The sequence below is a fragment of the Benincasa hispida genome, chromosome 5 (genome assembly GCF_009727055.1).
Source record: "Benincasa hispida cultivar B227 chromosome 5, ASM972705v1, whole genome shotgun sequence".
NCBI lineage: Eukaryota > Viridiplantae > Streptophyta > Magnoliopsida > Cucurbitales > Cucurbitaceae > Benincasa > Benincasa hispida.
In genome coordinates, this window is record NC_052353.1 from 51,978,446 (window position 1) to 51,992,273 (window position 13,828).

General features: G+C 32.8%; 1 protein-coding gene and 1 pseudogene across 1 annotated transcript; both read right to left on the bottom strand.

Annotated features, from left to right (window-relative positions):
- Positions 1-2,230: 2,230 nt before the first annotated feature.
- Positions 2,231-7,646, bottom strand: LOC120078382 (cellulose synthase-like protein D4). The gene is made up of 6 exons (XM_039032648.1): positions 7,119-7,646; positions 6,343-6,729; positions 4,948-5,752; positions 3,659-4,404; positions 2,979-3,487; positions 2,231-2,691 (listed from the first exon to the last, which is right to left on the bottom strand). Exons 1-6 carry the CDS (start codon positions 7,577-7,579, stop codon positions 2,231-2,233), a joined length of 3,369 nt encoding a protein of 1,122 aa, XP_038888576.1. The 5' UTR covers positions 7,580-7,646.
- Positions 7,647-9,415: 1,769 nt separating this feature from the next.
- Positions 9,416-11,712, bottom strand: LOC120078596 (annotated as a pseudogene).
- Positions 11,713-13,828: the final 2,116 nt, after the last annotated feature.

Below are 13,828 nucleotides of genomic sequence, written 5' to 3' on the forward strand. Positions count from 1 at the left end.
ACAGACTAACCTTCCAACCTAATCCTCAGACTTAATATTTTTAGGCAAGATTCCAAACCTATGCGCCAAACGTCACCTATGATTAAACATTAGAGATTGATCGACTATAGTTTGCACTAAATTAGTCCATAATACGTGCGATGTACATGAAATTTATAGTTCAAATATTTTTTTTTACATTGTTTGATTAGGATAGTTGTAGGTATTTGAAAAGAAAAAAAAATCCAAATAGTTGTAATTATTTGAAAAGAAAAGGTAAAATAAGACTTTTAAAATTTTAAAGGCTGAAGAAGTGATTGTCCATTCATACATATCTCTATATTTATATCGTGATTTTTTATATGTATGGTCTACAATACACCCATACACGAAAATATATATTACTTCGACTCAGATAGTTGTAATTAGAAAAGATGTGGATGTCCCTTCAAACATGTTAACACTCTTAGATCGTGATGTTTTATATTTATTGTCTAGATCATACTCATACATAAAAGAAAAAAATACATCACTTCACTGGTAACTACCTCAATCAGAATAATTGTGACGAAAGTTAAACTAAAAATAATGAAAAGTTGTTAGATGTTTATAGATGCTAACTTCGTTATTGTCGTGTAGCCATAGGCTTCAACAACGCATCAATGGAATTTTGTTATAGCGTCACATTATAGGCATGTTGGTTTTGTTTCTTTGTTTTTTTCTTTATTTATCCTAGATATACATGGTCATTACTTTTCTTTTTTTGTTAAAAATACCATTTTAGACATTGTACTCTGAATTTCTTTCCATTTTGATTACAATACTTTTTAATGTCCAACTTTAGTTTGGGTATTTTTAATAATTCATAAAATTATTCCATGCAATTGGTTGATTTTTAATTTTTTTTCTAAGGAAAAAGTGGTCTCTATAGATATTTACTTTACAAACTTTAAAATATATTTACCTGGGATTTTTTTCGTGCATGAAAATTATTATTATTGTTATTTAACTAATTTTGATAGGTTTATTAAAAATTCAACTTATTATTCACAAGAGTGCCTTTTGGTCTATGGAAAATTAGTACTCTTCTTTTGTGTGTGGTTAAGATTATATATATATATATAACAAATATAGCTAAAGTGTGCTGAATAAAACATCCACATCTCAAAACACAAAATAAAATAATTAATGAAATAAAAACACTAAATAAAATAATTAATGAAAAAAAAAACACTTAATAAAATAATTAACATATATCAAACGCTATAACCTTTTCATTTCTCTTGTATCATATGATTGAAACAAATAAAGGGGAAAAAAATCAATAACAGTAAAATTTTACATAAAAAATGTGAATCTTTTGAGTACAAAGGCTAAGGTTTCCTCACAATCTTTAATTATCAAAATGTAACTTAATTGTATATTCACCAAACTCTAAAAAAAAATCCGAAATCTCTCTCTTTTTTATTTTAATTTCCAATATTTTAAGGAAATTGACAATATGTTCTTGTGGATTATTGCTATGATAATTAACTAGGGGAAAAAATAAGCATAAATATAGTAGGAAAATATATTTTTATTCTCTCGATTTTGGTTCTAATTTCAATTTAGTCTCTAAATTTTGAAGCGTTATAATTCTTTTTTACCTTGAGATTTGAATTATGTTTCAATTTGGTCCATATATTTTAAGATTCTTATCTTTAATATCGTTTTTTTTTACTAAATATCCATTTTAGTACTTAGCATTAATATCTATTAATTAATTTAAAGTAATTAATTATTTTACATTATAGCTTTGCTAAAACCGACGAACACCAACGACAACAATCAAAATGCCGGTGGTTAGCATCGATTGAGCCCAGAAATAGAAATAGATGTCGACGATGATCACCCCTAATTTTTTTTATTTGTTCTCCTATACCATATGGTTGAAACAAATAACAAAACAAAGGTTAAGGTTAATCCTTTGATGGAAGTTGGCAATTATTATTACACATGAATAATATATATATTGTAACACATTCTTAAGTTTACACACAATATTTAATTTCCAAAATGTATCTAAATTGTATGTTCTCTTCAACTTCTTCCCTTCTTGTTTGATTCTCAAACATAACCCAATTTGAAGATTTGAAGATTAAAAAAAAACAAAAAAACAAAAAAAACAACACACATATTCACCCAACCCTATTTTTTTTTATAAAAAAAAAAAAAAAACTCTTTTTGTTTGTTATTTAATTTCCAATATATATCAAGGGAATTCAAATCCTCCTCCTCCAACAGCAGCATCAGCAGCACTTGGTTTTGGTGGATTAATTGCTATCCACAACAAAGAAAGTGTAATGGCAATTAAACCTGACCAAACAATCACAATTGTTGGTGTTTTTCCTCTTCTTCCCATTAACCCTTTTGCAAAAGGATACAAATGTGCCAAAACCCAAAAACTAAAGAATGCTCCTCCTATGAACTTGCTCCATTGTGGCACTGTGCTATAGATTGTTCTTGAGAATGCCACAACTATGGCTATTATGTTCATCATAGCAATCACAATTGGAGGAACCATCAAGGATGTCCATTTCACTAGGTATAAATCCGCGTATATATCTTCGATGTCGTCCCCGGCTGATTTCGACGTTAACGTGAAAGAGATCTCAATACCTGCTATCACCTTCAACAAACCCTGGACCACGGCCGCCAAGTGAGCAGATGTGCCTAACATCAAATGTTTATAATATCAATATTGATGACAATCAGTAATAAATTGATGAATGTTCAGTTTTGTCTCTAATAGGTCATCAAGCTATTCTACATTTTCTTCAAAATTCACGAATCTATTAGATACAAAATTGAAAGTTTATAGATATTTTAAAAGTTTAGAGACATACCAGACACAAAATTCACAGTTGAGGTAACTATTAAAAAAAATTTTAAGTCGTCTGAAGAGACGTATTTAAACGGAGATATTAAAGTTGTAATTAGTATAATTATTGATTGGTTACCTGAAATGAGCCAAAACTGTTCATTTCTCCACCATTCTTCCAAGCCAATGCCAGACCACTTGACTTCCAAAATGGCTAAGGAGATTAAGCAAACAGTGATGATGAGAAGGTAGATCAAGAAGGTGACATTGAGTGTCTGGACTATGAACTGGCCGGAGAAAAGTGAGAGCGCGGGGAGGAAACAGTAGACAATGAGGAAGATGGAAGTGAAAGGATAGATACCGACGTTGAGGTAGGCGAGACGCTGCAGAAATTTCAAGCGTCTCGATGCTAGCAACGCATTGTTTCTCGAGAAGAAAATCTCGACGGAACCTGTTGCCCATCGGAGCACTTGGTGGAGACGATCCGTGAGATTGATTGGAGCTGAGCCACGGAAGGCATCGCGCTTGGTGATACAGTAAACAGAGTGCCATCCACGATTGTGCATACGATACCCTGTCACCACGTCCTCTGTCACTGAGCCGTAAATCCATCCTACTCGCTCCCCCCATTCCGTTTTGTCCTCATACCTGCTCGATAGTCAAATTACGAGTTTAGTTTCTAATGTTTGGATTTTCAATAAGTTTGGTCTCAATTCTTAAAACTATCTACTAGGTTCTTAACCTTCCTTTCTAGTTTGTGTCTCATAGGTTCCTCAACTTATAATTTCTAAAAGTTTCAAAGACATGAGTGAATCATACCAACAAGAAATGACCGAGACAGATTCAGCAACGGTTGCAGAATCAAGGGGTGGACGAGGAAGCCGAAGTGCACCAGGAGGACGTCCATACTTGACTGCAGAATGATCAGCAAGAGGACGACCTTGAAACTCGGCGATCGGTATAGAGTCAGCCAACATGGTAGAATTTCCAAAACGCTTAGGAAGTAAATTGACATCAAGGTCAGGATCAAAGTCTGTGGATTGCAAAGGTTGTGTTTCAGACGAGTCGCTTTTATGCTTAATCTTATCAGGTTGTGGCGGGTCGAAGCCGTAGAGGGCAAAACGACGAAACATACAACCCGTTCCGACGTACACCGGACCTTGTACACCATCAAGTGCTCTCATATTGCCATCAAAGAAGACAGTATTGTGATTGGCATAACGATCAGAAGGATCAATACCTTCAAATCTTTGAGGGAATTGAATGTAACAAATATCCTCTCCACCACGGTCCATCATGAAGCACATTCCTTCTTTGATGGCTTTGCAATTATAAATGTAATGATCACAATCAAGGTTGAGAATGAATGGACCATTTGATAACACAGCTGATGCTCTTACAAGGGCATTCATGGCACCTGCCTTTTTGTTGTGATCGTATCCGGGTCGTTTCTCACGAGATACGTATACGAACATCGGAAGACGAATGTCGACATCTGTGAAGTCTATGATCTTCTCATCTGCGCTCCCCATTAATGGGTCGTGGCTCGGAGGCTTCAACATCACCTGTTAAACATCAAGAAAAATAAACATCAATACAAATAACTCTCGAACATCACTCTAAATCATTAAAATTTCACGTCCTATTTGGTAATTTTTTTCTGTTTTTGAAATTTATATTCTTGTTTCATTCCTCACGAATTATTAGTATGGTTTTCACCTTTTTTAAAGAATATCATAATTCTTCATCAAATTGTTCTAGAAACAATAACAAGTTGTAAAAAATACTTTTTGTTAGTATGTAAAATGTAGCTAGATAACAAAATATACAATTTACAAGCTTAATATTAGAAAAAGATTCATTTTCGACCATAAACTTCACATACTGTATCAAATTTAATCTTAAATTTTAAATTACATCAATTTAAATATCAAATTTGACAGATTGTATCGATTTTAGTGACTTAATCAAAGGTGTAAGTTGATATATTTATTAAAGTTTGAAGTTTAAAGTGACGAGTTAAAATGGATACAACGGATCAAATTTAAGTTAAAAGAAATTAGAAATCAAAGAGTTACAAAACATAGTCTAATTTTTTTTTTTTGTACCTGAAGAATTCCTGCATGATCACCTTTAGAATGGTCACTAGAAGGAACAACCCAAGTACCAGGCCAATGAGTTCCATCAGCCATCCATGTTGCTTTTTGAACCTTAATTGGCTCCATAGCATCTGCCCCTGTTTCTTTCATGTGCTTCCACATTTTCATTTCCTCTCTTGCATTGAAAGCATCCGATCGCCTCCTAATCGAGTCCGGAAGCCCGTTTGTTCGAACCTTAAACTCGTCGTACTCTCGCTTGATTTTCCTTCTATCCTTCACAAAATCTGACCTACTTTTGTTCTTTGTTGGATCCACTTTTAAACTAAAATAGCTTTCGGGATTTCTCGGCTCGATATCGTGTTTACGACAAAAAGGTACCCATAAATCTGCAAAACTCGCAGCCTCTGCCATCGCCTCGAACGTCAATAGGGCACCTCCGTCATCAGAGATGTAGCAAGCAAGTTTTTCAACTGGATAATCAGCTGCAAGGATGGATAATATGGTATTGGCAGTTACAAGAACTGGTTCCTTTTCGGGATCTGCTGTGGATACAAACATGTCGACTCCCGGGAGGTCGGAACGGCCGGTGGGATTCGATGGAGATGGTGCATCAAACTTGTCGTAAAGGACTTGAAGGTCGGTACCGCGATTGACGGGACATAGCTTCGGAATTTGATCAAGAATCCAAGAGAAAGCAAACCATATTTCACAAATGATAGACATTAGCCATAGCCATACTGCATCCTCATTTGGATGTTGCACTCTCCAGTGTAAAAAGAAACCCAACACCACAAGTCTTACCAATATCAACAGCCTGCCAAAAGAAAAAAACACTCAAGGTTACTCCTATGATGTTTTCAAGGATTAAAATATGTATGCAAATGTCGATTTTGATATCAAAATTTCAACGTCATAGATATCTTGATAAAGCATCAATATCGCAATGAATATTCTTGGTAAAACAAAAAATTGTAAAAATTATTTCAATTAATAGTTAAGACCCCGTTTGGTAACTATTTGGTTTTTTATTTTTTAAAATTAAGTTTATTTTCTCTCAATTTCTTATAGTAGTTCGCATCTGTCTTAAGTAAAAAACTTGAATTCTTAACCAAATTCGATAAACAAAAATAAGTTTTTAAAACTACTATTTCTAGTTTTTAAAATTTGACTTAATTTTTTAAAAATATTGGTAAAAAGCAGACAACAAAGCAAGAAATTTAGAGGAGGAAGAGATGTTTATAGGATTAATTTTCAAAAGCTAAAAACAAAACACCAAATAGTTGCTGAACAGAGTCTAAGGTAATTATTACTATTTTTTCGTAAATAATTATATGGATATATATACTGACATAACGACATATATATTAATTTACGAACATTTCCAAAAACGTAAGTGAAAGAAACCTGTATGGACTAATGATGCTAGCAGGGATTGGAAACGTTCGACTGAGGGGTTTCCATGGCTTGTCCATCGACTCCATCATCCCTTCACGGAATTTGTCATCGTCACCGTTGTCGTAGTCATCGTAATATGCATTGCCAACTCCATAAGTTCCTTTTGACTCAAACAACCATTTGTTGTGATCAAATTCTCCACCTTGGTTTAGCTTCATCATTGACATGTTTTGTGAACCACCTTTAGACCCATCTGGCCCTTGTAACTGTAATGTTCCATTGGAATAGTCATTATAATCATCCTCATAGTCTCCCATCTTGTATGGTTCTTTGCAGCCAGGACAAAGCCCTGTTTCCTTTATTGCATCAAAATGGCACTCCCTACAAATTCTAAACCTAAACAAATCCAACAACATTCAAGATACCACTGTTAAAAGCATGGTTAAAACTCGAAAGCCTAAATTGATAGATAGATTACCGTTATGAAAAATTTAAGGTTAATTACAAATTCGATCCCTGTAATTTGAAAAAGTTAAAATTTAGTCCCTATGGTTTTAAAAGTTATAATTGAGTCTTAATGACTCGATAAAATTTCATAAATAATTCTTACGGTTTGATAAAATCTTCATAAATAGTCTTTAGAGACTAAATTATAATTATAAATTATAGGGACTAAATTATGACTTTCTGTAAACAATAGGAACCAAGTTTTCCATTTAACCTAAATTTAATGTTATATCAATACTTTTAAAAACATGAGCTATTCGAGAATGAAGAATTGAAACCTGCATTCGCAAGGAGTGAAATCTTTGCCTCGCTCATCCTTCATGACCTTACCGTCACAAGCAGGCATGGCACAAGAAGAGCCCTTGGCTCCGGCCATTTGTGGATGAGTCACCTCCGAATCTATCACCCTGTCCATCAAATGTGCTCGTGTCACACTATTGAATCCACCGGTAAACAACGAGTTCGAGACATATTGCTCCTCCGCTTTCGTAGCTACCGACGAATCCATCGGTTGATTATCTGGCGTCGGAGGAATATGCACCGTGTAGTTAATATAATCCCCCGATATCTCTCCTGACATGTCGAGATCTTCTCTCGATAGGCTGACATATCGGCCGCTCGATGTTCTTCGTGCAAATTTTACCGTTTGTCCACTCGAACCCCGATTACTTGTAGAATTTGCAGACCCGCCTGGGCTGCGAATGGCTTTCTTGGATGGTTGGTTAGTTAAACTTGCCATTCTTAATGTTCCCCTTTTAGCTCCAAAATTCCTCTTGAGTTATCAATCAATCAAACTTTCCTTTTGGTCCCTGTCTGTAAAAACTCATCTCTTACCATTTTCACCAACAAAAAAAGAAAAGAAGTTTTTTTTTCAGCTTAGAGAAGAAGAGAACTGGGAAATGTGTTTGAAATTACAAGTTTGTGAAATCAAAGGAAGGGAAGTTGGGATCAACGGTGGAGAATTGTTCCAGGAAGTTAGGAGAGGAATGGTGGACAATTGGGACATACTATTGATCCAACGGTTGATGTATTCTTGGAGAAAGACCAAGTTGATCGAAACCTAAATTTAGGAAGGATCTGTTATGGATTTTAAGGATTCTATTTGTGGAGGATATTATTGAGAATTTTTTAGGTTTTTCAGTGGACGGATAATTCGGTTATTTGGATGAGTTTTTTTTTTTTTTCCTCATAAAAACAACACTTTCTTTTCTAAATTAAGCCTTGTTTCGTAAACCTATTTCCTTCTTATTTTTTAGAATGATTTATATTTCGTTGAATTTTAATCAAATTTTAAAAACAAAAACAAGATTTTAAAAAACTACATTTTTAGTTTTCAAAATTTGACTTAGTTTTTTAAATTTTTGGTAAAAAATAGATAATCAAAAAAGAAAATTGGGGTGAAAATAGTGTCTATAAGCTTATTTTTCAAAAACCAAAAACAAAAAATAAAATGATTACCAAATGAAGTCTAAGATTTTTAATTTTAGTTTTATATTGGTGAGATTATTGTTTATTTTTTTTTATTATTGTATTTGTTAGGTCAAATAAATTAGGAAAGGGAGAGATCTACGATATACTTGGGGATACTTATCAATGTTTATTTGAAATCTTTTAAAGACACGAGAATTATATTCAAAGTGGATAATATATATAAATTTGGGTATAAAACCATCTTAGTTTTTGTATATGTATATATATATAAGTGGTAATCTTGTTCACCTAGTTTACTATGTTTATATCTATATAATACAAACACAAAATATCATTACAAAATAACCTTATGGACATATACATAAATTCATGTCAATTTTGAGCTTCAATTGGCTGAGTTATTGACAAAGAGCCTGTTTGATTGATTTGAGCAATTTTTTTTAAAAAAAAAAAAAAAAAAAAAAAAAAAAATTATTTAAACATTTTTTACAAAAAATGATTAAAATACAGTTAAAAAACTATTTTGAGTGGTTACCAAATACTTCAATTTCTTCCAGAAAAAACTGTTTTTCTTCACATATGTTTTAGTAGCTAAATTATTTTTTTCAATTTCATTAATATATTGTCTAAATAGTTTCCATTTAATCACGCTTATGTTTCAATAAATTTTAATTTATTTCATCATTCTTGGTGAATGTTAAAAGGAGCAACAACGAGTAACGAGAAGCGAGTCCGAGATTCTAATCTGTGTACAATGTTCTATTTTGGTAATTTCATGCTTATATAACGTAAGCAACAGGATCATAAACTTAAGTTCTTAGAAAGTGAAAAAAAAAAATCATTTTAAGCCCAAATAGGTTATTGATATGAAGAATTTAACAAAAAGTGGCTTGAGATAAACAATGTCACGACTAAACATAGACATACTCAACATTTCATACACAAGCTCAAACGTAACTCAAATGAACCAAGACAGCACTATTTATCATTTGAAAGGTCAATATTTCGATGGAAAAAAAAGTGTACGTAATTCAGAATTATTTGTATAATAACTAATTTGTAACTTGAGAATAAAAAAAGAAATCATATATTAAACTAGATTGATAGGCTTCAGTTTCAGAAGAACATTAAACTTAATTTGTAAGCACCATTCAAATTTCAAATCTCACAATAATCCTATAAAAAACTTAACATTTACATAACGATATAAATCTAAAGAGAGAAAGAACTCATAAAATGAAAATTAAAAAAAAATAGTGAAAAATATTTGGATAAATCTCCACTAATGAAATGAAGATTAAAGAAAATTCTTCCATTAATTAATCTATTTGAAGATTAAAAAAAAAAGTGAATGAAGAATTTTGGAGAGAATACTCAAAAGACCTTTGAATTTTCTTAGGAAAATATGTTTGATTTTCTTCCTTCTCAAACATGTTGTAATGAAATTTCTTCAAAAGCTTTTTCAATTTGTGATCACAATGTCGTCGGAGGCCTTGACGTGTTGCCATTCCAACGGTAACCATCGTCGGGAAGGTTGAAGCTTCCGATGCCCCCGAGCTACACCCCTCCACCTACCATTAGAGTATTAAATTTTTATCGACATTAAATCAAAATTTCATCGTACACTAAAATTATTTCCCCCATCCCCCCTCCCCCATTTTGGTTCATGTATTATAGGGTAAACTTAAAATCAGTCTCTTTCTTTTCAATAAATCTTGAATTTAGTTCCTACGATTAGTTTATGATTGATTTAACTAAATTTTATGTATCTATAAGCCTTTTCACAAAAAACATTTAAAAAAAATGTATTTTCTTGCATAAAAATTATTATTATTTAATCAATTTCCGTAAAAATCAGCTTTAGATTTTGTAATTTAGTATGAAAACTAAAATTGAATTACTCAAAGTTAAAAGATGTTTTCTTGATACAAAAATTATGTTTAGGGGATATCAAACCTATGCCTAAGGTCATGCCAAGCATTAAACTAAATTCATTTTGATCCAAAATTAAGAGGTTAAAACGGTATTTTAACCTCTATATATAACTATAACTAGGTTAAAAAACGTTTTTGGTCCCTAAACTTTAATGAAAGTAACAATCTAGTCCCTATACTTCTAATTTGATTGGTAAGGATTTAGTCCTTATACTTTCAATTTGGTAACAATTGTCCATACACTTCAATAAAAAAAAAAAAAAACTCTATCAAAATTAGATGTCAAGTTTAATTATTTTATGAGATAGACTTTGTATTTTACAAAATATTGAGTTTAATTAGTTTAATGATGTTTTTAAGCAAGATAACTCATTAAACCTTAATACTAATTCTAGTATAAGAATTAATCGGTACAAATCTTAAAGTAACTAAATTGTTATATAGCAAAATTTAAAATTTAAATTGTTATAAAATTGAAAATCTAGATTAAATTATTATAAACAAAACTTAAGTTTACGGGGGAAAGGTGATTTTTAACCCAAATTAACTCCAAGCAGAACTCATTGATGTGAACAAATTTTATAATCTTTTTACATCTCTGTTATTTTTTTGAAAAAAATGTATATTTTTAAATATTTTATCAATATTTATTTTGATATTTTTGTTAAATTGAAATCTCATAGATTTAAAACTTTTACCTGTAATATCTGAAGCTGGCGACGCCGATGGCTGAGCTTGCAGCGGCAACTCCGCCTCGTCTAGCGGCAGCCGATCATACACCTGTCTCTTATACACATCTAGATGTGTATAAGAGACAGGCCCTGCCCTTGCCCGCCGGACAAATAAATCGTCAGCCCGCCGGCACCCGGCGGCGCAGGCGGCGGCAACGCTGTACCGGTTAGAGACACAATCTCAAACGTTCCATGAAGCGTCATAACAGTCCCCGACGGCGCCCCCGGCTGGCGCAAGTTGACGTTTGTGACGGCGCCGGTGCCGGCGAGAATGCAAACACCGTGACGACGGCGCGTGGCGTAATTCGAGACTGATTCTACCACATCGAAGCCGGCGGAGACCTCCAGCACGTGCGATCTCAGAGCATTGGGGCTGTCACGTGTTACGATCACCGGCGGTTTTGGCTTGTTCTTGGAGCCGGCAGGGCGACCTCGAGAGCGGCGCGTGGATGAACCGCCACTGGTGGGGGTGGTTGAATCGGCCGGATTGAGATTTTTCTGATGATTTTCCGGCGAGTTGTTGGGATCGGCGAGATGGGTTTGTGAGAAATTTTGAAGTTGGAGTTCTGAACCGAGAAATTGATTGGAGTAGCGAGAGGCGCCGCCGTGGACGGCGGAGTTTAAATCGGACATTATTGTCTTCTTCGTTGGTGCTTGAATGAAATCCTTTGCTTGTTTATAACGTTAATAAAATCGAAAAGGATTTTAAGATATTAAAATAAGAAGAATTTGTTCTATCTGTCCAGATGGAACTCGACATGTCTTTTCTTTTTTCAATAAGAAATTTTAGATTCTCAACTAATTTTTAAAATATTTGTAAATATAAATTTGTTAAATTATCAATTTAGTATAAATCTATACTATCTAAAATCTACAAGCGCGTATAGAAACTTTTGATTTTCCTCTTTTTAGATTATGGATATAGGGTCTTAAGGGAAATTTTTTTTTTTTTTTTTTTTTTTTTTTTTAAAAAATGGGTCTTTTAAAATATAAAAAATATATATTTAAAAATATTAACACTCTATCGCAAAATTTGGATCCAATCCAAGACAATCGAAGAAAAACCCAATCCATAGTAATGAAATACCAAAAGTATCCCCAGCCCACACAGATAATCAGTCGATTAATTACAATTAATCGAATTACCCATCAACTGGCTTGATCAACACTCATGGCCGAAACTTCTTCTTCATTAAACAGTGCACGATAACTATTTATCGTTTCTATATAGTAAACAATAATACCTGTTTCTATAGTTTCAATATGGTTTGCACTCTATATCTGTTTCTATATAGTAAACACAAATATCTATTTCCGTTTTAATAATATTTATTTAAAAATGTACTTGTATGTCACTATCTACCTTAAGAACTTTATAAAAAATTTTAACATCAATACATCTATTATTGATACATTTGAATTAAGATAGACAGAAATAGCTATATCTTTGTCTATTTCAGATAGATAATGAAGTAAATACTAATATCTATTTCTATAGTTCCTATATTGTTTGCACTTTATATTTCTATATTTGTTTAGTTGAGTGGATCTATTATTGATAACTTTGAATTGAGATAAAAAGAGATAGAATACTATCTCAAATAGACAACGATAGACTTCAATGGTAAACACTAATATATGACTTTGAATTGAGGACAAAATGGTTGCAATTAGGTCCTTTTATTAAATTTAATAAAAGGACATAATTGCAATCATTTTGAAACTACAAGAGTGTGATTGATCAAATTGAAAATTCAGGGGTGGTGTTTGCAATTTTTCTTTCATTTTTTTCTTTTTTCTCGTCTCGTGAAGTTACTTCACGAGACAAACTTACAACATTATGAAAAGAAATAAATACGTCTCATTAAGATGAATGGATTATCTCATAAAGTTACTTCATGAGATATCTCGTCTCGTGAAGTAACTTCACGAGACAAATTTACAACATTATAAAAAAATAAATACGTCTCATGAAGATGAATAGATTGTCCCATGAAGTTACTTCATGAGACAAATGATAGACTATCTCGTTTGTTTTGTAATATTGTAAGTTTGTCTTGTGAAGTTACTTCACGAGGCAAAAGACTTATGAACTCAATTTTATGAGACAAACGACTACTTTTCAACATAAAAAAAATAAAAGACTACTTTTCAACATACTTACCTCTTTTGGAACTTCTAATTGAAGATCAATCAAAGATAGAATTCTATATTTGTCTATCTCTGATAGACAAAGATAGATGTTTATCTCTGTCTATATTTATCTATTTGAAATAGACAACAAAGACAGACGTCTGTCTATCTCAGATAGAGCATTATCTCTGACTATCTGAGATAGACAATTAATTATATTGTACATCATCAATCATTGATGCACTTTCGATTGATTAAGATGTTGATCTTGTTCAAAATTTCAAGAATCCGATGTTCCAACCATATAAGCTACTGTATACAACAACTGGCTTTCAAAATAACTTCGCAGTGTTGTATACAACAACTTGTTGGAATTGTGGAGGAAAAGTTCAATAACTTGATTTATGAATTGGGGCATACAATAATAGTTGTTGTCCTCTGAGTTTTCTTTAATGCTTTTTGTTGGTAGGAAAATTAGGGACAGATGGGATTATGCACGCAATCATATGTTAGACATGGCTTAAGCTATGCGTTTACGCCCATGCGTCTGAGGTCATGTGTCGGAATGATAATGCGTTAATCTGGTGTGCAATGACCACGTGTTCCTATCACAAGTTTTCTTACGTTCACGCCAAATATAACGCGAACGCAAGTTTCTCGGGTAATCCGAGGTCGAACACAGAGACTGGTCACTCAATAATGCTTGTGAAGCAATGCGTTTGAGGCGATGAATAAAAATAAAAAGAAGAAGTTTCATGG